This window comes from Epinephelus lanceolatus, chromosome 17, assembly GCF_041903045.1.
Source record: "Epinephelus lanceolatus isolate andai-2023 chromosome 17, ASM4190304v1, whole genome shotgun sequence".
Taxonomy (NCBI): Eukaryota; Metazoa; Chordata; class Actinopteri; order Perciformes; family Serranidae; genus Epinephelus; species Epinephelus lanceolatus.
Window position 1 is genome coordinate 25,550,697 of NC_135750.1, and position 27,968 is coordinate 25,578,664.

At 39.0% G+C, this 27,968-nt stretch overlaps 1 protein-coding gene across 34 annotated transcripts in view; it reads left to right on the forward strand.

Annotated features, from left to right (window-relative positions):
• The window catches only part of LOC117248330 (neurexin-1a), a 286,729-nt gene that overhangs the window by 15,112 nt on the left and 243,649 nt on the right, over nucleotides 1-27,968 (forward strand). For 8 of the 34 annotated variants that reach the window (XM_078176214.1, XM_078176215.1, XM_078176233.1 and 5 more), the window contains exons 3-6: nucleotides 10,351-10,368; nucleotides 11,775-11,804; nucleotides 12,517-12,528; nucleotides 12,973-13,020. The exons of 6 other annotated variants lie outside the window; for them this stretch is intronic. In XM_078176214.1, the coding sequence (XP_078032340.1) occupies nucleotides 10,351-10,368; nucleotides 11,775-11,804; nucleotides 12,517-12,528; nucleotides 12,973-13,020 (108 nt within the window). The remainder of the gene's footprint in view (nucleotides 1-10,350; nucleotides 10,369-11,774; nucleotides 11,805-12,516; nucleotides 12,529-12,972; nucleotides 13,021-27,968) is intronic. 20 more of the 34 variants (XM_078176222.1, XM_078176224.1, XM_078176237.1 and 17 more) reach the window with 8 other exon arrangements.

The window sequence follows — 27,968 nt, forward strand, 5'->3', positions numbered from 1 at the left end:
AGGAGAGTCTTTCCTCTTTAATACCTATATCATTACTCTTTATATTGATTCATTGGTGAGATTCAGAAATCAGTGGTTGCATTTTAATTTTGTTGTACAACTCTGTCTCTTTTGTGATGTATAATGGAAAGGGATGAAGCTCTCAGTTCACAGTACTTAGAGCTTAGCTGCATTTAATGCTCAGTGTGCTTTATTAATACTTTTTTTTTTTTTTTTTTTTTTTTACTTTAGCTGAAGAGCTGCTCTTCAGATAGGGATTTGTCACACGTCAACAGTGAGAGCCACAACTACAGTTTCCTTAAGCAACTGCTGAGCGTATTTAGCTAGAAAAGGTGCTTGGCGAACATGGGCACACATTGCTTCAACACGAGGCTGAGATTTCGATTACAATAAGTTACAATAAGCTGAGCACTTACTTATAAAATTGCAGTTTACATTGATTCTTAGTAGACATCTTAGTTCCCCTGCCAGGCCTAATATTCAAGTGTTCAGCAGCTACTGCATCTCAAAAAAGATTTACTTCACATCTGTAATACTATCCTAGATATTGTCAATCCTGGGATTAAGGTTATTAGAACTACTGTATAAGCTGCTCTGATTATCCTGTTGGATCATTCCAACCCACAAGATGTAATAGAATGGTGAGGTCTTCGGCACATCTGCTCGCACAATCCTCTCTGTTTGGGTTGTCTCTTTGGAAATATCTGGATTGATTTATATTGTCCACAGCCCATCTGTCCCCTGAAACATGTAGTAGCTGAATAATAAGATTAATTAAATCACTAACACTAAGGCTGTTGGAGTATATTTAATTAGTGAAATGAAAAAATGTGCATGTGTATGCACCACTGTCTTATTCATAGAAGAAATGATGAAAATGTAGAAGAAATGTGGTTTCTATCACAATTTTATTGATTAGTTTCCTTAAATGTAGTTATTTTAATAAACAAAAATAACTTTCTCTTTTATTCTCTGAAACCGTCACCAGACAGTAGTACAGCAGACAGATAATCTATATAAAAATGATGATTCTTTGGCTTCTCCCAGTGCAATGAATGGCATCTGCAGGAATTCATGACCCCTAACTGAACTGTTTTCAATTTTTGGATCCTTTTAGGACCTTTAGCTTTCTTCACATCAGAAAACCTGCTCTCATGATTACTATTGCTTTAACTTGGGCTCAGTTTAACTCTTTCTCTTTAGCTTGCATTTCATCTTCTGTATTCTTCTGCTTACTTGTCTTGCCATGTACGCAATGCAGCATGTGTAACTGACATGCTTTAGAGACTCCTCCCAGTTCTGATTATTTTCACTCGAGCACAGCTGATTCTTGCAAATGCAGTTAGGAGCACTGGGCGGAGCCAGATGAACTTGATCTGTCTCAGGTACTACTGTCAGGATGTAGTGACAGACTCAGCAAATATAGCAAAAGTTTTTTGGGTTTTTTTGTTTTTTTTTTCTTCTTCTTTTTTTAAGTTACCTACTGTAGCTATGCGGCACTAGTTTGCAATTTTGGGAAACACTCATTCACTTTATGGCGCAGAGTGAGATGATTGTTACCACTCTCATATCTGTGCGTTGAATATTTGGCTACAGCCAGCAGTCAGTTAGCGTAGCTTAGCATAAACGGAAATGGGGCAGCAGCTAGTCTGGTTCAGTCTACAGGTAACAACATTTGCCTACCACACACATTTTGTCAGCTTTCAGACAAAGCCATGCCAGCTGTTTCCTCCTGTTTCCTGTTTTTATGCTAAGCTAAGCTAACTGCAGCCTTACATTTAATGGACAGATGCAAAATTGGTATAATCTCTTTCTCTAACTCCCCGAAAGCAAGTAAGCAACCTCCGTCAAACTTCCAATTTTTTTTTAAAATATTTTATTTATTTTTATTTTATTTTACATAGTCAAAATGTATATAATTAAGTTATATTTTATTTTTAATTTTATTTAATTTAACAGAACATACAGAACATACACACAAGCAAATCCCCTCCCCTCCCTGACCCCCCTCATACAAACCAAAAGAGGACCTAACTCAAAAGGAGTAGGTAGTAATCCAAAAAAAAAAAAAAAAAAAAAATAATACAGATAAATTAGAAATAAATTAATAAATAATTAATGAATAAAGAACAAAAAATGCAACATAAAGTAAGAGGCAATATAAATAATCCTGGCTTAATCAGAGAACTAATCTGGTGTCCTTTTTGTAACAAATCTAAAAGAGGTATTGGTAAAGTATCAGCAAACGTCAAGTAGGGCTGTTGAATCTTCAGAAAGGTGTTGTATTTGTTTCTTAGAGTATACAAGATATTTTCATGTGGGATGCAGCTGTTCTTTTCCAAATCCACCCGGCTATTGTAAGATGGGAATCAGACGACCACATCACCACTATGCACTTCCTGGTAATGCTCCAAACTATTTCCAAAGTCCTCTTTTGGGAGTTCCATAAAGAAGCACAAATGGTTGTTAAGTTCCCGAGTAGGTTAATTTGTGGGTCTAATGGAAAGCAAATCCTACAAGTTTTGTCATGACTTCACTAAAGCTTTGTACACCAAACTATTGCTTTTAGTCTGTCAGCAGTACTCAAGTAGAGAAAGACTCCAAATGCAACAAACTGCTCAGTAGCAGAAAAAAAACTTACTGTGGTGTAATGACAAGTTCTTTGCCCAGTAGCTGTCTTTCTGCTAAAATGTGCGACTGCACCCGAGTTATTGGACACTGTTCCATTTGGAGGAATCCAGTGTCAGAGGGGTGACCCCACAAAAGGGTTATAAGACGAGTGTATTGTTCTGAAAGTGTACATGTGGCACCCTTGACCGGCTCCACTGGCGAGAGTAGAAATTGTGCGTATAGCCACAGCTGTGGGAGCTATCAATTTCCATCAGAGTGGCTGGTCACTCTGCCTGTTTCCTCTCTCTCCACTCTTACTGTTGCTTGAGGAGGATAATGAGGGAGATGGTGAGCTGTGTAATGCCACTAACACTCCTCTGTAAGATAGATGCATTAGGTTTAGTCTGTGGTACTAAGAGATGAGCCCTCACTTATACTCATTACTCTTGATTTGGTCCAAATTGTAATTTAACCACAAATCGATCCTCTGGTAGCGCTGACCTTTGCTGCAAGGCTTTTACATTTTCCCTTAAAGCGTCTCTGCGACAAGGGATTTTAGAGCAGTCTTCCTGCTACTATTTTTCAAATTTACAACTGTCTAATGGGCTGACGATGGATTCAGTGCCTTCTGTTCCTCTTTGTTATTGCATGTATGGTGATGACATTAGTACCACACTGCAGGAAAAGGAAGGGAAAAAACCACAAGAGCTCTTATTTTATCTGAGATTTCATGGAGCTCCATGTGTGTTTGTAAGGGAAGACCATGTAGAGAGTGCACATTTTGTTTGCGCAAATTATATTAAAGGGGCATTCCTCCATTTTTATGGAGGTCAGTTTAGCTACCAGTATTACACGGGTTTTGAAAACAGACAACAAATTTCCACTATAGCTCTGAGATGGGCGTAGAATCGGTTCTTAGATTGATCACAATGCAGACATGGACAATTCAGCATTGAGAAATGTCAATAATCGATTATCTAAATGTTCATTAATAACGTGATGTTGAAGGAACTCAACTGCGAGGTTAGTGTAGCACCTAGACAGTCTATGGAGCGTGTCCACACTGTAGACCACGTTGTAAGCATGTTTTAATGTAATGTCTAAATGATTACATTTGTGAGGCAAATGTGATGCATATTGTGAATATTTGCTCATGCCATCACCCAGAGACTAAAGTTAACGGAAGTTGCGTCAGCATGCAAACTTGCTGAGCAAAACACGCTGCAGCATTAACCAACTAAAAACACCTCTGTGGTGAAGAAAATCAATCTCTGCTCAGCCTCTTGCACCTTTAAAACCCTGCGCCTGGCTTGCTTAGCGTCTTGGCTTTTCCTGTAGCTAACAAAAAGTGAGAGGCTGCTCGCAGCTCCACTGCTGGCATAGCGTAAATAACGACACAAAGGAGCCGCAGAGCACTCCCCCCCATATTATTGAGGGGGGAGTGCTCTGCTCCTACACACACAGGAGACTTTAAGGTGCTTTCAAATTAATTCATTCATTCATTAATACAATATTCTTTTTACAATAAAAGGATGCAGACCATTTATTATTTAACAGATTGTGAATTGCATACTGTTTCTGGAGAAACACTGGACCCTACACCAGCATGTATATACACCATATATACCAGGACAAGAGCCACAATGTGTGCAAATAAACTTGTCTTTTCTACAAACACAGCTGTGTTTTAGAAGTGCCACGTTGTCACACAGTGAGAGAAATAACTGTGTATCTCATAGTAAATGTATGTATTCCATAAATTTCATTAAACTCATATTTTGATTAAAACAATTTGATCATCAAGATACATAGATAATCGTTTTATTGTCAAATCGCAGCCCTCTGAATTTTAATCTAATTGAATCATGAAGTGAGAGATTCACACCCCTACTGCAGCCCTGGAGGAAAATGTGAAGAATTACTCTGTCATCATTTAAAGACACTGAGTTGCATTATGAAATTGTAGGATCTCGGGTCTCTTCAGTATCTGAGGAGGATTCCAATCAAAATGCTCTCTGTCACTAAGATAATAGACAGTGTGCATTATAATTTGTCAGTCATAAATTACAAATCAATGCTTCAGACAGCAGTGTTTGCTGCATCTTTAAGGGAAGCTGGACTCACTATGTTTGTGACAAACGTGCTGTGTGCAGTTTACTGACATCACATTGCATCGTTTCTCTGCAGCACCTTTAAACAGATGTCCAAATATCCACATAGTTTTTTTGGAATGAGAGTTTTGGTTTTCTCACAGTGAAACATAGCGGTAGCTGACCTACTTTTTCAAAGCAACGCTGGCATGATAAACTGCTTCAGTTGGAGGCTATTTAAGATGGAATTGAACTGCTTTCATTAGGAAGTGTCAGTTGCTTAATAATTCATAATATTGAACATCATTTAACATATTACTTCTCTTTATTTAATTACATTGTTAATACATTTGGCGTATTATACAACATGCCCTTATTTGAGTGACTCTCTCACCTCCTCACTGACCAGTCCACTAAATAAGCCTAATACTATGAGAGAGCAAGTTAATGATCCCTGAATAATGACTGTATGAAATGATCCATTATGAATGCAGAACATGAACACACAAACAGCTTTCGGTGTCGCACGTCTTTTTAAAAGTTTAAGGTAAAGTCTGACTCTCAGATTTTCCTTTTTTTTTTTTTTTTTAAATACACAACTTTCTAGGAGAGAATGGGGCCATTTGTTTAAGAGCTGCTACATTACACACACAATTAAGCTCTCTTAGAAAAGGCTGCAGAAGTAATGTTTTAACTGAAAGGCAGCTATGATTGCATTCAGTCTTTGAATACAGAATTTAGGGGTAAAAAATAACAGATATAGACATTTTCCTGGTGAGGTTCATGTTGACAAGCAGCTGCCTGAATACAAGCCAGGTGGAAGTTTGTTAACCTTATTTGTGATGGCATGCAGTTGAGTCCCCACTCAACCTTGACAGAATATACATCATTTAACAGCATAAAGCTTCATCATTATATCTGCAAAAACCATTTCAAGATCCTGATATCACTGCAGCAATGATTTCTTACTTTCTGTACATACAAAACAGAAAAGAAATTAGGTGGAAACTAACCACATTTTTCCATAATTTTCTCCTGTACATTTAGTTACAGAATCATGACTGTAATTAAAAAGGTTCAAGGGCAGTTAACATTTAATTTTGCTTGTGCTACTCAATGGAGTGCTTGTTAATGGTGCAGCATGCATCTCACTGTAGAAAGACAGTTTCACTCCCATGTTGTCCAGTACAAATGCTTTGGTTGGTGGTTTAGTCTGACTACCAAGTGTCAGTATATGACAACCTAGGGGTGGGACTCAACAAGGAACTATAGCCCTGTTTCCACCAAACACTTTCTGTATGGTACCTTTGGAACCAAAAGTAACCCTTCATACATAGTACCTACACCCTAGGTCCGTTGAGTATTTCCACTGCAAACAGTACCCTTAAATGTGGGCGGGATTATTGTCACTCACTGCTCCAACCAGCACTCACTGTATTTCCTCCTTACTGGTGACACAGATGGAAGTCTGCACCTCGTTACTCGTCCGCAGAAAGAGGCTGCATGCTGACATTTTCAGAACAAAATAGAACAGGCTGCAGTGAGAGTCTCTCTGATGGGATATTTAAAAATAGCGGCTTTGTGCATTCAGTCCTTCTCAGGCAAGCGCAGGGGTTTAGTGTTGCCATAGCCTGATGCTCCACGACCCTTTTTTCTCCATGTGAGGATTAGAATATATGCAGTTCACATAATCTGGCTGAAATTAATAAATATAAACGCTTGAAGATCCACTCATTACTAAAAGTGTAATGAGTGTAATTACTAAATTAATGGTCAAAGTTGTCATATGGAATATTTAAGGTGTGTTGATGGGTTCATGTCTCCACCTCATGCATTGAGTAACTTAACAAGTGAACGTTCAACCTTAAAAGTCGCCGGCAGTCGGTCCAGTGAATTAAGTTATTTATTACTCCAGCTGCTGTGAGGCAGCAAAACATCCTCTAATTTTATAGTTACAGTCTACTAATAAAACTCTCCACGGTATGAACAGTGGTTACATGAGCGTTAAAACCAGCCACAACTCAGCCCTGAGCAGAGTGTCCGTCCACTACTTACTAATCAATCAACTTTTAGTACCAGATCTGTGTGCTAGGTACCCCAACAGAAGGCTCACCAATAATTCGACAGTATGGTCCCATGGGTACCATCCAAAACCTTTTACAGTGGAAAAGGGGAAAAAAAGCATACCGAACTGAACTGTACTGTAGTGCTCTGTGGAAATGGGGCTTATCTTTCTTCAGATTTGCATACTGAACCTTTAAGAGTTTGAAATAAAAATACCTCTTGAATTCTGGATTTACACTGTAAAACCAGCTGAAATAAGGCCAAAGTAGAGGCAGAGAATTCCAACACACCCAAAGCGCTGCAGTGCTGATGACAATACGAATGGATGACAAAAGGTTGATTCAGGCAAACAGGATGTTCCGAAATTGTGAAATGGCAAAGAAAAAAATGGATGTTGTGTGTAGTGGATGTGACACGTGTTCCCTTATGTGAAATGTAGCGTCATCCAGAACGCTCCCTGCTCTTGCTACGTCTCTTCAGCCAACTGCATTCAGACACACTGCAGGACAGGCACGAGTGTCCTAATGGCATTTTGTCGAGCCGGCTGATGGTATTTGATGCGTTGTACTGTATAGTGAATTGAGTGCTGCTAGTTTGGCTCTCTACTGACTGCCGCTTTGGCCTTAATCAGTTGTCACAGTTTTGAGCTCACAGTCAAAGTGTTAAGGTTGTGTTGAGGTGTCAGAATCATGTCTGCAGGAGGCAAATAGAAAAGAAAAGAAAATGGATTCTTCGATAAATTTCCCATCCTTGATTTTTTTTTCTTCTGCTGTGGCACAGATGGTTCATTTAGTTTGGCATCAACTTGAATAGTAATGTAATTATTTTCCATGAGCTAAACACCATGTGCATGATCAACAGCACAAGACCATCAGAGATGCAGATCGTCTGATAGACAGTTGAGTACATTTCGGTGTAGTGTTACCAGCACAATAGCACTGGGATCACTTTGTCAAGGGGATTAAATGGATTTACGTCTCTGGATTAGGATGTAACCAGCTGGGTACATTTGTGAAAGAAAGTGTGTGTGTGTGTGTGTGTGTGTGTGTGTGTGTGTGAGTGAGTGAGTGAGAGAGAGAGAGAGACAGGAGGAGGGGGTCTTGTTTTAATGGTCCCTGTCAGGTGATACTGCTGTTAGCAGAAAGCTTCTTTTCCTCAGAGCACAAATGAAACCTCGTTTAGTGTGGCCACAGAAGATTGCTGGAGTTTGATTCTAAAGAATTACTTTTGCCACTGTACACAATTTTTCAACAAATAAAATTTCCTGAGGCACCTATATTCTGTTTTCTCATGTACAGTATCATAATTAGAAATGTGCTGTTTGTATTATTGTATGATTCTCCCCTTTTGGCATTTCAGCTGTGTTTAGGTCTCTCTTAGTGTGGAGAAAATGTGCTCAGATCAGATTTAATGTAAGGCTATTATTACTGTATGCCTCTCAAACTGTACTTAATTAGGATAAATGAATCATTGTACTTCTAAATCTGATTTTAATTTGGTTTTGATCACCAATAATTAGAGGAAGGGAATCCCTATAACACAGTGTTAATTGCACAATAACCTCACACGCAGTCTAAAACAAACTATCAAAACAACGCACTTAAACTGGCCACTCTGTGAATTGAAACGCAGTGAGAGGAATTATTAGATACTGTGGAAAAACTCAGTGTCAGTCTTCGGGGTCCTGACATCAGCAAACAAGCCGTGATTCTTTTTACTTTTCACTTCTCATGTGGTCACTTTGCAACTGCCGGCTTCATGCTTGCCTTGTCAGAATGCTTCTTCAGCAGTGTGCTTTTCATCATCAAGCTAACTTTTTGTGAACAAAGTGCACTTTTTTTAAAGTTTCTCTCACAAAAGAATCTCATTTATCTTTGGTTAAGTGTTCAAATTAGGAAATACAATCTTCCTGATGCAAAAAGCTGCACACAATGCAACTCATCTACATTCAGTTTATATAAGCTTGTGTGCAGAGTTCAAGTTTTTTTCAAACAATTTCTTTTTGTTTGGGAAAAAAATACATAGGTAACCCAAATATCCTTTATTCCTCAATTGCTTGGATAAATGAGGCACTATTCAAATTGATAATAGGACAACTATTACAAAATGTATGTAAAACTGAGCTGAATTGGTCCTGTCATGTAAAGTTAAACTGTTTTATTGCCTTGTAATTTGTTCACAAAATGATTATTTGGTTTGGATTGGTTTTTTGTGCATGATGTCTGATTTGGAAGGGGAACCAGTGGCGATGGTAAGTTTTTGGTCAAAAAATCTTGAATCTGGGCGAGAAACCATTTTGAAGAGGTAGGAGTTTGTTTTGTAGTGGAAATTGGGCCTATTGTGCCCAACTGGCCGCATGGTGACAGTGACTGGACTGATTACAGGATCATACTTTCTGTTGTACAAATACTGATTAGACATCGCATGCTACTGTCTTCATGATTTCAGTTCACGATTCAAGAAATCATAATGATGTAGTGCCATCAAACTTTCATTTTAAACCATTTTGTGTGTTTCTGCTATTCTGATCTGAAGTATTTAACTATTAAATATGGAATCAGTCTCCGTTAGCACTTCATGGTGAATCAAACTGTTGACTGACTATTTTTTGTTCTTTCTATAGGCAGTCGGGCCCTTACACATTCTCATCTCATTGGTTTTTGCATGTTCTCTCAAACCCATTTATTTCCCCACTGGACGCATGATGTTCACCTCACCTGTTTGCTATTACTCTACACCAACATGTAATTCTCCTCTCAGTCTCCTTTATTAGTGACAGATTTGACATGGCAGTTTTCTCACCTCCTCACACCTCACTTTGATTGCCAAAATCAATGTTAGGGCAATTTCATTTGGGAGGCAATCTCCTTTTGCATTGGCAATATGTGCTCACTGGTCATTGCTTTCAGTTCGGTGACCAAATCACCTGAGTGGAGTTCCAGGCACGAGACCCCACTGAAACCTTAGAGGCATTACCATACCACAGCCAACTCTATCTATCTTAGGTTATTTTCTCTTGCAGTGCATTTCATCACATGCGGAGTAGGGCACTTTTTCATTTAAGAAGAAAACAAAACACTGCACACAGATTCCAGTGAGTCTGCTGAATTAAATAGTTGTTGATTCCAAAAGTTACAGTCCATCAGGTTTTTTTATTTAAAAAAAAAAGAAAAGTCAAATAAATAATAGATCTAATGAGCTTAACTCAACAGGATGAACCAGCCACAAGCCTGAAGATGTTTATCCCCTTATGCCTCATGATCAATACTGGTTCTTCAATCTTCTAACGGTGATGCCAGTTTTTATCCGCCGCCAACAGAGACTTGTTTTAAAGAATTTAACTCGTCAAGGTTACATCAAATATTCAGAGGGGTTCTGTCCTGTATTCCAGGTCAGTGTCCGAGCAAAGAGGGTGGACGACAAAAAGAATGCATAAATCAGCCTTTCCTCTGCAGGGGTTACAATAGGTCACTTGCATGTGATGTTTAATGCCTTGCATGGTTACGACATGCAACGGCCAGTACTAGTCTGCATGCTGCTTAATGAATGTCTTCCTCTCTTTCTCTTTGCCTGTCCGTGCTTCCAGAAGACAACTATACTGAAGGTGGGTATTTTATAGTTCTTTTTCATTCTTGCTATATGTTGTATGCCTACACGTTGTCATGGCTCAAGCTCCTCAAATAAATGTAAGAAAATGATTTATACTGGTAATGGTGTTGCTATTACTGGAGTGGTAAGTCTCATTAATCAGGTTTATGTTGTTGTTGCCGCCATTTTGTTTTTATTTTTACATCTTGTTGTGATAATTATGTTCATGATTAAACTGATACCTAAATCGAGAATGAAGAATAAGACTGTAATTAGGCTTTCTAACTCGACACTGCTTAGCAGTACTTTGAGTAGCCTTGGAGTTCTGCTGGTCTTCTCAACTACTAACTGGATAACTGGGAAGATTTCCATCCACCTTTCAAGTAATATTAAGTGCTCAGTTTGATCGTTTCAATTTAAAAAAATGCCATCTTTAAGTAAGATACTGTCATTAAAGTTTTCTTAGAGAATCCCTACTAATCATAGTTACTACAAAACAGCACAATATAGACTAATTTTTTAAACCGGTATTAATAAATGATTTAAAATGACCAATTTATTTATGGTAATTGCTATCATCATCTGACGCTATGTGATCGGCCAGGTTTTCCAGTCATTAATATGCAGTTTTTATTTGTTTGAATATTAGAAATGTTTTGTTGGTTGACACAAATTTTCAAACAATGCTATCTTATTTATTTTAGCAAAAACGCATTTGCTTTCCTTGTGCTAATAATAGAGAAGAAGCAGAAATGTCAGTGCTTTCAGCTTTCAGGTGTTTGTGGAAATGTTTGAGTTACATAAAGACATGTCAGAAGAACTCTTGAGAGGAAATGGATGTACCAGTCAAACAAAGGAGTTGGTACTCTGCCTAAACCCTATTGTTCATGGTTAATATATATTGGTTAACTGTAAATCAAATGATTGTAATGCAATTAAACGGTTATTTTAAGCAATTTGTATTAATTGCTACTCAAAATGGCACGGTGACCAGACCATGTCCAATCATCTTCCTTTTTTATTTCTGCATGACACAAGTATGAGTCAGTGTTGACAGATGTTGAAGGTCAAGGTAAACAGTCTCCTGCTGTATTTGTGCATAGGATTCGCTTTTTCATTGGAAGGTGGGATGTGTGCTTTTAAAAAAACAAACAAACAAAAAAGTCAGCCTGAATTTATATTTCTGAATGATGACGAGTAAGTGGCTGATGATGCATTGCAACCTGCCTCGGTTGACTAAATGCTCATCGCGCTAACCCTGTCTGTGCACCCTCCTCTTTCTCTCCGTCCCACTCTTCCCCTATCCCAACACTCCTCAAGTAACACAGACATCTGCTCTGAAAGAGATGCCTGCGTGTCGGTGTCACACAGCTTCCCATGATCCCTTGTTCTCTGCTGACTGTGCTCTTGTTTTCCTTTAAGGTCTGGCACACCTGATGATGGGCGACCAAGGTATGAGCTCTGTTCCTTTTTCCTGTCATTCCTCCATTGTCCCCCCCCTCTAACGCTTGTGCGATGCTCAGGCTTGAAGCTTTATATATGGGCTGTCATTTCACTTATTTTAAACGACCTAGTTGATTTCTTTCTCCCAGTGACTTTTTTTTTCTGTATGACCCCTTTTCCAAGCTCATTTGGCTTTCTACTCCCCACTCTGCTGGGTAGCTGTGTCATTTCTCTCCATATTTTCATTCCTTTTAATTATTCACTTCTACTGTACATTCTGGTGTTTTACGATGATGTGGTTCAAGTAAAAGAACATTTGCATTAACATTATTATAATATAATGCACGGTGGTGGAAAATAGCTTACTGAATTTTTAACATCCTCATCTGTCATGCATGTTGCGAGTGTCTGCATGGACGATCTGTCCGCTCTATCTTCATCCATCCATTTGTGGGGTTACTGCATATCGTTATCATGCAGCAGAGCAGGGGTGTGAAGTGTTGTTTGCCTCGTTCCACTTTCCTTTGTTAGTCCCCCTTTTCGCTGTCACACATTTCCTCGCCAGTATTTGCACATATATGTAGCCATCAAGCCTCTTTCTCCTGTCGTCTGTCCTTTTTTCCGACTTGACCGCGACACTTATCGGTGTCTCCTCTCCTTTTGTTCTCCCTTTTTGTCTGGAATCTGCTTTCTTCATGGAACATTTCATCAAATCTCATAGGTAAAAGTAAAGGTACTACCCTTTTAATTCTCTGATTCATGAAACTATGACAGCAGTGTTTGTGGCATTATATACTCACGCTAAGTGAAGTATATAAAGCCATTGGCATTTAAAAAAAAAATTGCTTTCTCAACTTTTAATGAAAGCTTTTCAAGGTAGGTGCCGCTTTCGCTTCGCATTCACACGTTTATGAAGCTGTGTCACATGTTTCTTTTCTGCTTGATGCATGAGAATCATAAAATGGGCATATGAACACAATAGTTGCTGTCCTAGTTCCAGTACTCCACCACCACCCAGGGGTAACTACACTCTTTTTGTTCTGATAATGAGTTTTGGGGTTGCTGGGTGAGGCTTGATCATAGTGTTGTGGGCCTCCCATCCTGGCTGTGATCCTCACCTCTTCTCCCTGTGGGGTAAGTGGACTTCTGATCTTTGCCATTTGACTCTCCTCCTCAGGGCAGAGAGGGGAAGTTTGGCTACTAAGGTCCCTACTGAGCATTCAAGGTAAAACTTTGATTTTTTCAAGTTAGTTACTGAAGTTCAACCAAATGTGGCAAATCATCAGTAGCTTACTGAAGTGTGGGAAACTTGAATGTCCAGTGTGTGTGCTTTACTGATTGAAGACTGATTTATCAAACACAAATAATACTTCAAATCTGAAAATTAACACTACGACATTAAAGTGTTCCACTCGCATACAGACACAACATTTGTCTTGATTTTGCTTGCTCTTGTTGCTTTGGCATTTAATGTGGTATTAGCCTCGCAAATTCTTATCAGCAGCTTTGGATCATTCCTATTTCTTTACACCAAATAGAAAATATTGTGTTATGTTAAAATGCTATCTCTTATCATATACTTGTGAAGCATCAACTGAACAGGTAAGTCATCAAACTGCCCTGTGGGTGTACGGTGTGAGGTTTCACTTTATGCTGTGTGAAGAGGAATCATAGCTATTGCAATGTTAGATATTTTGCTGCTAGAAGTCGAAGCTGCGGTGATGTGTATGTACATAAATGTAACACACACACACACACATACACACACAATTGAAACCATTCTCCATTAGTAGAGATTGATTTTTCCATCTCCTAAGGTAAGTGTCATTTCCACAGCCGTTTCTTATGGTTCGGCAAGTGGATGCATACCAGTTGTCTTTTCATTACACACTTACTGTACATACAACAAATGTAATTCAAAGTTGAATGTTGGATTTGAATTAGACATTAGAAAATCAACCCTGTGGGTGGCTCCAAAGCTATACATTTTATGTAACAGCTGTTGAGTCATGCAAAATCCTTGGATTAATAGACTTTAGTTGCCATTGACCTAATTGTGTATGTAAGAAAAATCTTGGCATTTGGTCTTCTGTAAACATGAATGCCAATTTTTTGTGTAATGGCATTTTGCTGTCTGCAACGTCACATGTATACATGAGCAAAACTACTGATGATACTGGTGAAATTATACAATCCAGGGGTGTCAAACATACAGCCCGAACACCAAAACCAGCCATCCAAAGGGTCCAATCCAGCCCACTGGATGACTTGGCACACTGATGCACTTGTGCAGGCTATGACGTGTCAGGTTTCAGGAGCAAGTTAAAACAGTGCAGACTTCATGTAAAATGCTGCTTCAGAGGCTTTTCCACCCTGTACAGTACAGAATACAGTTCCCTGAAAAAAAGAACAATTATTGTGTTCATATATGAAGATATTGAACATTGTGCAAAATGTTGTCAATCAGCAGCTTCAACAAAAGAATCTGTGTCAGACTCCTATCTTAAAACAGTATTGGTGCAACCCTCTTACGAAGGTGCTGCCAAAGCTTTTCATTTGTACATGGTTTGTAAGGCAGGGGATAAATAACACCTGCTTCCTTGTAGCCTTCACTTTAGTTTGGTGTGGTGATGCCAGCATTGCTACACAGGAATGGAAATGTATGGAAAATGTAAAGACAGTGAGTAGTAGACTGAATAAATGTGGAAAAACTGAGACAAATTGGCTGTTAGGCTGTTCATTGTCTGTTTTGAAAATGGACTTCTTCACACTAAAAGTAGGGAAAATTTGGTGGTTCATAAGTTATAATGTAATAGTTTTACTGGTCTGACCCATTAAAGATTAGATTGAGCTGAAAGGAGTTTGACACCCCTGATATAATCCATGACTAGTCAGTTACTGCCCTCAGTAATCTTACACTAGTTAAGTCGTCAGATAGTTGAATATTAAACCCCTTTTAAACCCTCTAAAGCACACTTGATGCTGACTGGTGTTTGTAGTCTCCACTATAAGGCTTTATCTTAAACCTACAGGTTTTCATTACACTATACCAAACACTGGGTTTAGCTGTGGCAGAAGGGAAGCCACAGGGAGAGATTGAGAGAATGCTGATGAGGCACAAATCTGACATACGTAGCGCAGTGCTTCTAATTTGGGCCATTGTTAGCTGTCCCCTGTGTCGTACAGTGTGAAACCTAGTCAGTCCGGTTATGTAGTGTGCAGTCACAAATACATATCCCCACTTGAGCATTAAATCTAGGAGCAAGGACAGTGCCTGTATTCATTGTCTGCTTTGAGCTTGTGAGAATATCATGTATTGTGGTAGCCCCCCACCCCCCTGAGGTCCTCCTGTGTCACGTTAACCACTTGTATAGTTTATCCTCTGTTTCATGGCTGGTCCCTTGAGGACGGGCTGGTTTCTGTGTACTGCTGCTTTCAGCTGGTGCACTGACACCGGATTCCTAAAACCTCGTTTCCATCCAGCTCTAGAAAGCAGGGCATACAGTAGGATAAGTCATAATACTGCTGGCACACGAATCACTGGGTATTTAATTGCTGTCATCACAATAAACTGCCATGTGCAGCTTAAGAGGAACTGCAGGCTGTGCAGACAGGCTTACAGGTACCACTGGGCTATTTCTAAATTAGTGTACTTTCTAATGTAATTGCTTTCACTTTCTAAAGATGGAAATTGTCCCTTTTCATTATACTGTACACATTCCCGGGGATTTCTATGAGGTGGGCGATCCCTTGGCTAGTTTGTTTGCACACGATGTACTATATTGTACGTGTCAAATTAAATGGATGTTTAAAATGCACTAATTCTCTTGTTTTTATTGTCGAGGATACTGACATGCCACTGCCCTTTAATAGGCTGTCACACACTTAGCTGACAGATGCTTTCAAATAGTAACTTAAAGGGACAGTTCACCCCTTAATCAAAAATGTTCCTCTTAAATGTAGAGCTACTTATCAATCTGGATTTTTTTTGGTGGGAGTTGCAGAGTGTCTTTCTGTCTTTTCTTGAATAAAATGGCACTAGATGGCACTCAGCTTGTGATGCTGCGGGAATGTTTCTTCAAAATCCACAGACCTTGTTGTGGGCAGTTTCATGTAGGAACTATTTTCTGTCTACCAAACTACACCTATCAACCATACCACCATGAAGAAGGTAAGCATGTAGCTACAGTCAATCCAGGTAACAGTTATGAGGAGAAATTGCTTTATGATTTTAAGATATCCAGCAATCTGTCTCACATTGCAAAGCTTCTGCTGTTTAAGTATGTTTGCTGGCACATTTCTGTATCCTGTAGTGTTCTCCCTGTTTTGTGTGAACTGATGTAGAGACTAAATGTCAAATAATTAAACGTGACAGTTTCACCGCTATTGTAGGAGTTAACAAGATATGTTCTCACACATATACTAATCCGCTGTGGTTTGTGGGTTTCACCGGTAAAAAGAAAACATACAGCTGACACATAAGGACCAGAGTTTTGTATGTGTGTGTGAGTTTATGGTAAATCCATGGATTTTCTTTATGTTTTATAAACAAACCCTACGGCACATTACACAAACACAATGCCAGCATCAGTGTTTGCTCTACACATAGCTGTACTGTATATTGGCATTAGTACAGTGCATACAGTATGAATCATTAAATCACATGCGAGATAGAGACAGAGCTATGTACAGTAGCTCGATACTAATGTTAGCATCTCGTCTGATCCAGGGCATGTTGACTTTCCCCTGAAGAAAAAGCATCTTGTAAGGAGATGTGCGTATGTTTGAAGTCCTTATGGCATAGCGCGGTAATGGATAGTACTTAAACTGGGATTCAGCGCAGCTCAGTGTGTAAGTGCTGTAGGAGTGTGTTTAGGTCAGTGAAAGACATTGAAAAAGCATCACTTGACATACAGTATGTGGGATTTTGAAGCACCACCCATTTACTTCAACACAAGCTTGGTAAGATGCTTTAGTGTTCAGTATTATGCAAAGTTTGACTATCTGCATAACTGCAAAGGTCATGATAGACCAAAATTTCAAGAGCTCCAACACTGGATGCTTCAACTCACGCACTTGAAATAAATAGCAACATCGACAGGCTACTTTTTATTTATTTATTTACTTATTTATTTTTTATTTGAAAGGGATCATGTACAGTTTAAATCATAAATTTCACCATACCAGATTATAGGTAATAGCTAATATGCATCTGTACTCCCTTAGAAGGTCAGAAGAAGGAAACAGCACAATAACAACAAACAATACAGAGTGAAAATATACTATAAAAAGAAGAACACACAGAGCTACACACAATAGCACATCACTAGTGTACAATATGCTTGTTAAATAAAAGCGAATCATGAGGACCATAAAATGGAATTCAAGGTCAGTGAGTGCAGAGCTGAGCAGTTTTTTAACGGACTATTTAAGTTGGTTTTTTGAAAGTGTTGATAGAGCCCCTCACATCATCAGGACGTACATGTATTTGGAACATTTTGAGTTGTATATAAAGTAATTTGTATCCTTTCATTCTGCTGTCCGGCTTCTTACTGTGAAATCTGTTGAGGCTCTGCTTCAGTGACTTTAGTCTCTGTAACTTGTTTGTTAGGATTGGCTTGGCCTTAAGTCAGTTGTTCCCAAAGATCAGTTGTGCTGCAAATAGAATTAGTGTCTAAGTCTCACATATTAGTGACTGTGATATCGTTTCACAGCCATCAAACAAAGATGTCATGGATTTTAAAATGGTCAAAGAAACTGAACGTATGAAATCCTTGTTTAGTAATTAATTCCAATGCAGAGTGGAGTGCTTTCCTGTCTTCTCTTTTCTGACAGCATAGTGGCCAGCTGTAGAAGTCATATTCATTTTCTGGTATGGTTTTGGCTCTCATATAAGCGACGTGACCTCGCCACGGTTATGTATCAGAGCAGAAAGCGAGTGTCAAAGCGGCAGCTGAAGAAAATGCTGAATAGCAGTGCAAGTTGGTTCCACGTGGGCCCGTGTAGGTGTCGAGTTCTTTGATTTACAGTTAAGTTGCCAGGTTTGTGAGATGACAGGTAAAATGTGTCTAGGTACAGCAAGATACTGTTACACATGTGACTGTACAGGCACATGTCAGTCAGAAATAACGACTGTTTCGACAAGCAGTGGAAATATTTGTCACAGCTTGTAACAGATTTTTATATTGTCATTTTTAGCTTAAAGAGGTGCGTGTGTGTTCATGTGTGTATGATAGTGGTAACAGTGGTGGTGAAAGGACGTTTCAGAATCCCTACTTCCTTGTTCCGTTGGATGCTCTGAAATCTTAAAGCTTTACATCTCTTTGGTTTCTGGGAGAGTGTTCCCATTTTAGTGTAGAGATGATCTTACTTAGAGTTGCCTAATATTTTAGGATGATAGCTGTAACCAAAGAGTAGTCCATCCGAAGCAAAAGGCGCATTTGCAGTGAAAACGCAACAAGTTCTTTTAGATGATGTGCAATGGCATGTCAGAGTTCAACCTGTCAAGACTTTCTGCCTTCTTTATCTGACAGCTAACACAATGCCATGTGGTGTGCATTGAATCAACAACAGATGTTGCCTTTTAAGCTTCACATGAAACCTGGAAGACTGTCAGTGAAATACTTTCAGCTCCATTGACTCCTCCAGGATTGCAATTTCTCAGCTTTAATCCTAGATATTAAGCGTATCTGTGGTTGCGGATATAAACCGTGTGGTAGCTGTATGGTGACAATTTAAAAAAGAAAAGAAAGAAAAACAATAGTATGACGTCTTTTAGTAAGGGTGGCACTGAGTGCTCATTTCTGACGGTCTTGATTCACACTTTTCCTGGAGGGCACACTCAGAGATAATAACACCTTACAGTGAGTGGTCATCTGGACTCTCATTATGTAAAATGTCAGTGGATGTGCTGTTTGAGAAGCTGACTCAGAATTTTTAACAAAAACGGAATTGGGTTTATCTCTAGGTCTTGGCATATGGGTAATATCATCACCATCTGGTATGAAAACTCCAAACTTAAGAGCCTGATTTAATCTCATAGTCCACACAGATCAGTAGCTCCCAATCTTAAAATGATTGTGCCAATATAATAAGTGAAATGAAATGAAAAATAAACTGTGGCCTATGTAGCTATATCTTGTTAACTCAGGAGAAGATTTACTGCTGTGAAGATAAACCACTATAAAGTGTGTTCTTACTGTATAAACACATCCTATATACAGCCCGTCTTCTCAAGCAGGCAAAGCTTTCAAAACATGAGTAAAGTCAAATCCTGTGTGCGTGTGTACCATGCAATTTTTGTAATGTTCAAACAGCTCTTTAAGAGAAACTCACTGAGAAGGTATAAACATGGATGTGAGGAAAATGTTTACCATGGCATTATCTTGCAAGTGTCACAGTTATGCTCAGTTCCAGGTTTTAAGTCTCAGCAGCTATTCTTTTTTTCACATCTTTGCTAAGATTTTTGCTGAGAAGTCCTCAAGAAGTGTTTTTAAGCAGACCTTTATTTTTGCAAGCTTAGGCAGATATTCCTGTTGACCGACCTAAATTTTCAAAGCTGAAAAGGAAGCAGAGTCCTCCCTTAAATATCTTTAAATTCCTATGATGGACATAAAAAAAGGATTTCACAACTACTGATTTACAGTTTTATCTGCGCTAACACCCTCATTAGCTGCAGGCAACACACTGCTCAGGGCAGCTACTATGACGTGTAATTGTTGCTACATCCAAAAAGAATATGTAGACGACTACAGAAACAATAAAGTGGCTGCACATATATGCATTGAGTCAAGAGAATGCCACCGGAATTCTGACAAAACTAATTTCACACATATAATTACTCATGCTCCTTTTTAATGACAGTGTGAAAAACATGACAAATGCTGAGGGGAAACGTGTGATAAATAACTGTTGTCATATTTATTTAAAGAAGAAGTAAGGAATTTGGTTGTACAGTCAGGAGGTGCTCAAATAGTAGCCTTTGATTAGTACATCACCAATCAAAGTCTCCAGAGCATTTGTTCCAGTACATTTGTATTGATGAAAAGACATGTCAGGATTAGTTGAAAAACATGCTCTGGTGTGTGTTTCAGACACTGGCAAGTGTGAAGTAAAATTTTTATATCTGGAAAATGTTCTACTCCAACTCGGAATCTAATTTGGATCGTTTCAGAGTAAGGACGTCTGGGCCAGCTTTAGCAGTTTGTGAATAGTACAAAAAATGCACATGATGCAATAAAACAAGGAGTGATGTCATGTTTTGAAGTAAAGATAATCATAATTGTATCAAGTTATAGGTTTTAAAAAGGTTAACTCTACCTCTATCAACTACTGATTTAGTACACCACTTAGGGAGCACACTGATTGACCCAAGTCGAACACACCCAGGATGCTGCCGGACCAACAGCTTCATGCTGGGTCTAGCTAATATACTCATTGTCCTTCTTCATGATCCTTCTTCATTTGCTTCGGAGCTTCCTCCTTCAGTGAGGTGTGTGAGGCTTTTCTGCTGTGTGTGACAGTAATATCAGTCGTAGTTGTGACTGCTGAGTCTTATTCATTTCAAAACATTTGAATTTGAGGAGCACAGTTGGACCGAGAGGCTGAGTGGACTTGTTATGCTTTGAGAATAAATGAGCTGATTATGGTGGACAAGACTCACAGAATGTCGTTCAGGTGAGTACAACAGCAGACTTACTGATTATTCTGACTGTCTTTATAGAGGAGGACTGCAACAACTATGTTGCCCTGAAACTAAGCATTGTGTGTGCATGTGCTAAAAAAGTGTGCAGGCTCTCTTTTTGTTCTAATGTGTTTGTGGACTGTAGCTGTTGAGTTTATAATGTTGACTTATTTTCTGAAGGTCAATTCTTGCAAGGCTATAATAAGGAAGGTGGTTGTTTGTAACTGATGATCAATTGTATGCACAGGCTGCAAATCTCAATCTACAGAAAATCAGTTTATTGTTGGTTTTGACGTAAGGACTCGATAGTGCTGGTCACAGCCTGGGCAACAGATGCTTGGTGAGTGGCCCTAAACATAGGTTACCAACGCAACAAATCCAAAATGTTGCCTTAGTGGTGCAGTTTTAGTTTTCTTACCATGTCTCCTCTCCTCACCTCAAAACACATGAACTTTGTTGTAAACAAACACAGTATGCACCACTCTGCCCCTCCCATCTCTTGCAATGTGTGCTCTTTCATGCTGCTGACACCAGCCTCGGCTCACTGCAATCATCAAGCAGTCAAACACTAGTGGCTTCATTAGTCCATTTTTAAACATAAAATTATGTTAATCATATTGTCATATTGCTTATTACTAATGTAATGCATGTCCAATTCAGCGCCATGATGCCATCAGCAAAGGTTGCCAATGTAGACTACTTTCTAATTTGCCAGAGGGTGTTATAATGACAAATGCCTGTTCAGTTGGTTTGCAACCTAACCAGACTGGCCATATAAAGCCGAAGGTTAACATTAAATTATTTGAAAAACTTAGCAACATATGTGTCTGTAAAGCAACATGTTATGTGACATACATCAAGTTTAAGACATTATGTTGCCAAAACCTTAGGTAGTAAACCTATGTTTGAAGTTGACACACCATCCCTGAGCATCCAAAAGTGACGCTAGAGTGGTACCTAGAGTGTCACAGTTTGATGTGTAGGGCCACTGAACAAGTGTTGCTAGTTGAAAGTGAGATTGGGTTGCCAGGTTGTTGTCTTACTTGTCTGTTTATATTGACATGTTGATGCACTTTATTTTGTGCTACAGGTGCTGTTTAACCTAATAGTTATATCACAGTAGTATTTTAGTCCTCTTTCCATCTCTGCTACGGACAATTCCTCAAAACTGTGCAGCCATCAGGATTTTCCAGTAAATCCATTGTTTACAGCAGTCTTAATAAGGGACTGGCGTCCTTGTTTTCTCGGTGGGCTCAACAGCACAGGTTGTCCAAACACACATTATTACATTAAAGATTTCATACACACTAAATTCTTCCCACTTCTAGTTTACTTAATACATAACAATTTACCTCTTTCATGCCTTCACTGTGGAGCTTACCTGTTCCATATACCACCCCAGGGCCATCAGTGTTTGTTACAAACAAGGTAATTGTACTTGATGGGTCACAGAGGCAGTTTTCACAGAGATGGGGAAACAGACTCCTTTGCAGTGCAGAGAAAAAAGGCCTATAATTGCCTGGAGTGAGATTTGTGTATCTTGACATGGCAGATTGGCAAGACTGCACTAAAGCTCCACAGATTAGTACATTACCACAGATTCTGCTGCTGAGGGGGAGTCAGGAAGACACACAGGAAGAGTGAAGGACTTAAAGCAGACAGAGAGAGGCATTTAAAGAATGAGCGCAAGGAAATGGGCAGAGAAAGGGAGAGGGGGTACTATGTGGAGAGAATAAATGTGATAAAGTGGGATTATAAAACAGAGCCATGTGATTATAACAGACACAGGGAAAATATAGTAATGAAGGAAACATGAAAAACACTCAGGCTGTTGCCTGAAGTTGTATGAGAGTGTTTTCTTTTTGAAGAAAATTAGGTTTGTTTGTTTCGAGCAAACATTTATTTTCATACATCAGACCTGCCTGCCTGGCTTTCTGATAGACATGTTTTGCCTCTTTGTGCCAGTCTCAGCTTCATCGCCAGCATCCTGAATCAGATAAGCAGTAGCGTGCCTTCACTTCTCTGAACTGTCATAACAGACAGATTTTCTGAGGTTGGAGGCAGGTTTCAAAAGCACCCCTGTCTTCTCGTGTACATCGTCAATGATAACAAAATCCAACATCAGACTTCGGATTAGTTATCAATGCCTTTCCCAAAGAATATTTATTATAAAAGATGACAAGCATATATATTTTTCCCAACCTAAGGAAAGGGCGAAGGAGAATGTAGAATAAAAAGGTTGGATCAATATGAACAGGGCTCATCTGGCTCCCCAGGTAGAGTGGAAGGAGATCTGCTCCAGATCAATATTGCTGGTCGATGCCAGTGAGAGACTGCAGTGATGAAAAACTCTATTTCTTGGCCCGCAGAAGGGAGTGGATGAATCTTAGCAGATAATAGATAAAAAGGAGATACAAATGCCTCAGCTGTAGACTGTGAAATGCATCCTTTGCATGTTGGTTTGTTTAGCTATAGTTCAGCTTTTACATCATGGATTATGTCCATTTTACCGGCCTCCACTGAAGGAGTGCTGTCAGGTGTTGCTATGATGTGCTGTACGGGGTATGAAATCATATTTATCCCTTCAGTATATAATACGAATTGAGATAAAAATGTGCACAATGCATGTTTACAGAGCGACGTATGGTTCTGTAGTGCTGCTTTGTGTGGGTGATTTATGAGGGCGAGCCAGTGGCTTAGCCGCTTTCAAAGAGATTGTTATTCCCCCCATCTTTAATGGTCCATTCATCTTCTCCCATTACACTGTTAGTCTGCAGTGTGTTACTTTCCAGACATGTTGGAGAAAAGGGATACAGTGTGACTAATTTGTATGGAATCACTCACACGCCGATACATATTCATTTGTCCTTCCTGTGACTCTTTTCATGGTGGCATTGTAGTGTATGCCGGTAAATACGGAGAGGAATACAGTCAATACAGCAGAGACAAATGTGTTCTCCATGATGATTTTTAAATGTGTCATTGTGAGTGCAAATGCTTTCTTCTATCCACAAATGAAAATGTTCAACCTGAATGCACGTGATACTATTTTGGAAATGATTCTTTTAACCTTCAATGCATGTAGGTGCTAGTTTAAAACTTGGAGAGTGTAGATTTCCAGGTCGGGTACGATTTTGGATCAGCATCTGATCAGAAAATATTTAAATCAGTTTCAGTTCACACTAATATAACATGTGTTTGTGGTTTGGAGGGTGTGGGAAAAGTCTCCACACACACGATGAAAACATAACCACACCGTTCAGGTGGTTTACAAGAATGAAATATGAAAAAAAAAAAAAAAAAGGTAATTATCATGCACAGGAATTGTTTTAGAATGTAAATGTCATTAGATTAATGAACAAAATGACAATATTTGTAATACCCAACATTAGTTAAGGTCACATTGTATTTATTTGTAAAACTGCACAGGACCATGCTCTTATTATCACCATAAAGTACTCGAAAATCTTTCCATAGATTTGTAAAGCCTTTTCAAATTTTATCACGAACTATGCATTTGTCGCTGTTATTGACACTTATTCCTCCCCATAGCTTTAAATACAAAAAACTAACAGAACAAACCAACCTTTACTAATCTCAGCGGCTGATTTTAAAAACAAATATAATAAACTCTTATTAGGACCTGAGAGTTTTTGCACCTTTGCTACATCCTGTGAATATTTTTATCCGACCGACCAAACCCTTTTCAGTGATGCAGAGCGAGGAAATGGCAAGGCTCCCTGTGGGAAATTGAATAGTCCATTTCCAATCGAGTGTGCCCTGGAAAATCCATGGGGGTCAGTGGCAATTTGTCTCAGGGGGTCTGCACCAAGAGTCATTACGCTCAAGACCAACATGTCTTGAGGGACACAACTATTCTTTAAAGGGAGACATACATCCCCTTTATGTCCATAGAATATATCTCTCCTTCCTCATGCAAATAGGAGTGATTCCCCCCCCCCCCGTTCAGAGGAGTAACATGAATTGCACGTTACGTAACGGCATAATAATGTACCCAGTACAACACTTTCTTCTATCATAGTGGAGCAGCATGTCATTAACCTCTATTTTTGGGTAGCTCATCTTTGTTTAACAAATTGCTCATGTCCCTTGTTTAATTACAAGCAAAGTACCATATCTACTCCACTTGGAAGACAAATTTGGTTGTTGCTCCGATTGAAGGTGTCAGGAATTTTAATGGACAAAAAATGTGCAGCTATCAGTCAGCACAGTTTATTCATGTTTAAGCAGGAGGAAGGCGACTGTTGAGGAAATGTTTCATGATCTATAAACCAGAGATCTTTTTTTTTTGTTGCTGCCGTCTGACTTCGCGTCTCAGTTTCAATTTCCTCGTCTTGTTGTTGATGATCAATTCACTAAAACAAAAAAAGTGTCAAGACTAAAAATGAAAATGAGCAATTCACAGATGAGAGATTCAAGATCTGTGTAGTGTCATACTGAAATGGCAGCAGCGGAGCTTATTCTGAGACGTGAGGTTCACATTTAAAACCGTCCTCCTTTATTAGTGTGCCTATTTCTGCTGCTCATCTTAAGTGATGTTTTTTTTTTTTTACTTTTGGCTTCAGTAGATTCATCCGCCTCTCTTATTCATTTGCCCTCCCCTTTCATTTCCTGCCTTGGCTTTTTCCTCTCTGCTCCTCGGATTCAAATCACCTGTGCATTGCCCACACATCCTTAGAGAGAGAACAAGCCGATGAAAGACAGTGGGAGATCACATGACCCCACTTGATCCATAGCTGCTGTATCAATGAGTTTGTAGTCGTCAGTGCACTCTCGCCTTTGGCTTGTGGATGAGATCCACCTCGGAGCTGCATCAAAATGGCTGCACTAGTCCTGTTCTTGATTTCATTCTTGTTAGAGGATTTTCCGAAGAGCACAATAAGCGGTTTCATTACTAATCATTATAATATTATGCCACAAGCTTTTGCCAATAAACACAGGAAGACGTGATAATTCAGAGCTAATAATGTCTATAATAATTCCTTGTTATCATAGTCAAATGTGTGTTAGAGCATAACTATTTTCATGGACTATAACCGTGAATTTATCATCCTCATCTCTTCTCTCCTGTGGTATTCACACCTCTCTTTAATAATTGATGAAACTAATTGTTTCATTTGTGGGTATTCCCCATAGCGTTTAAGGTAATCTATCATTTATCTTCCTCATCTCTGTCACTGTAACAGGTGTGTTTTTCACAAGCCTCTTCACTACGATTAAGCTACGTAAGGAATAATAATCTTACAAAGGAGTGACTGCTGTATGTGTGACCATGTTACTGTTGTTTTAGTACATTGCAACAAAGGATAATATGATGCCAGGCATGTTGGAGTTGAAACTCAATGGATAAATTACCTAGATTTGCATTGTCTGTGTTAGAATCAGTCCAGGTTTTTATCAGCGTTTAAAAGCAGTACTTTTATTCCCATTATAATCTTAAAACAACATTAATATTTCAACAACAAAAATTAGACTTTCATTGGGATGTTTATCCAGGAGCCTTTTCCCCTGTTTAAAACTCAAAGCTGCTTCTTAAAAAACAGTATATTTCATACTTAATAGTGCTTGATAAACCCTGTGCCGCCTGTGGGGAATGACATAATGAACTGTAAATATATTGCTTTCAGACGGCCCTGCTGAGGCCATAATTCCCTGTCCCTGAGCTCAGGTGAAGGTCACCGGGGAGCTGTCAAAATGTCCATGTTCCCATGAACGTGCTACTGCAGCACAAGCTCCCAAGAATTAAAGTGGCTGTCTGAGTCAAGCCAACCGGGATCATTAATTTTCATTTTTTTGTTCATAGTCAGCCGTTATTTATCCTTGGGTTTTATCATTCTGAGCTTGTGGGACTGGGCCAGATTTTCCTATAAAGCAGTGAGTGCGTAATTTGGCAAAATAGCAGCAATACATTACATTTATCCTGACAAGTAAAACAGCGTTGGATGACACCTCTACTGATCAGTGAGGAACATGTAATGCTAATCATGACATGGCATTATTCCAGTGAAATCTCTAATGTACTGATTTTATGTGACATAGACTTTGTTTGATGTGAGTGCAGCAGACTGTACACTGATGTTTAACATATTTGTTCTATTATGGGAGAAATCATCGTCTCTTAGCTCTGCTGGGAAAGGCTTTTTGGCATTGTTCGGAAGTGTATAGTGCCAGCGTCTATTGGTTTCATTGAAGGACTCCAACAATGCTCGCGAGCACTTCTTTGATTAAGGCTACAGTAGGCAAGATTTAACATAAAAATGGATTTTTTATCCGGCAGCATCACAAAGTGGGGATATGTCAGAAGGGCATCCTATCCACCGTAATTGAGATCACACACATTTTTCCTACTTGCTGAAATTAAATTCTGGCGTGGAGAATGGTCACTTCACCCACAGGATATTAAAAATCAAAGCTCAGTACAGAGTTGTCTCCTAAACAGCAGCGAGGGAGTGCTCTGTTCAGAAAATCTCTTTCTCATATCCTGCATCTGTCTCTCTGTTATTTAGGTATTATAGATAAGATTTGTACCTCTGCCAGCCAGACAGTGACATTCAAGTTGTACTCTCAATATTAAGGTTAAACAAACAGTAATAATGAAGACAGTTAAGCTTTGGACCAAACAAACAAGCTAAGATGGAGCTTTCTTATCTCGTAAAATTAATGTTATGATAAGGAAAGATACACGGAGAAACACATGGAAGTATAGCCGTTACACTGGTGTGGATATGCAGTGGATATACTATCAAACATTTGATCAATAAATTATAATGAAAAGTCAGAATCCAGCACAGAGGGAGGTGATGTTCTTTTAATTATGTATGAATACTGTATGCTGCCCTACTTTGCTGCTGCCAGAGAATCGTGGCATTAAAAAATTCAAGGGCAATACACTTTTTGATTCGACTGCCAAACTTAATGACGTTTTATGCAACAACCTACCAACCCATGACGCAGCAGTTAGAGATAAATACCCCGCTGCATGTGGTGTATATGTGGCATTTTCTGATTCATTAAACTGATAGGCTTCAGAATGGGATTATAATGAGGCCATATAGTCGTTTCATGCAACTTTTGATCCTACATTTTCATATGAATATTTAGTTTACATATGACTGGTTCAAAATTCCAAATCACAGCTGGACATGTGACATGTGGATTGAGGATTTTTTAAATTTCATTTGATATTTTCACATTTATAATGTGATGATTTATTATATTGATGCTATGTAATGTATGCACAAATTCAGTATGTTAACATAAAAACTGTATTTTAAAGGTCTAGTGTGAAGGATTTAATGCCATCTAGCTGTGAGGTTCCAGAACTGAAACTTGTAGGATGTAGAACTAAGGTAGCAGACACAAAAACAGCCCTATCTAGGGTGCGCTCCGAATCGCCTACTTTTTCTTTTTCTTTTTTTAGGTACTATAGCTGCCCTTAAAAAGTACGTACTGTTGCATGCAGTATGCAC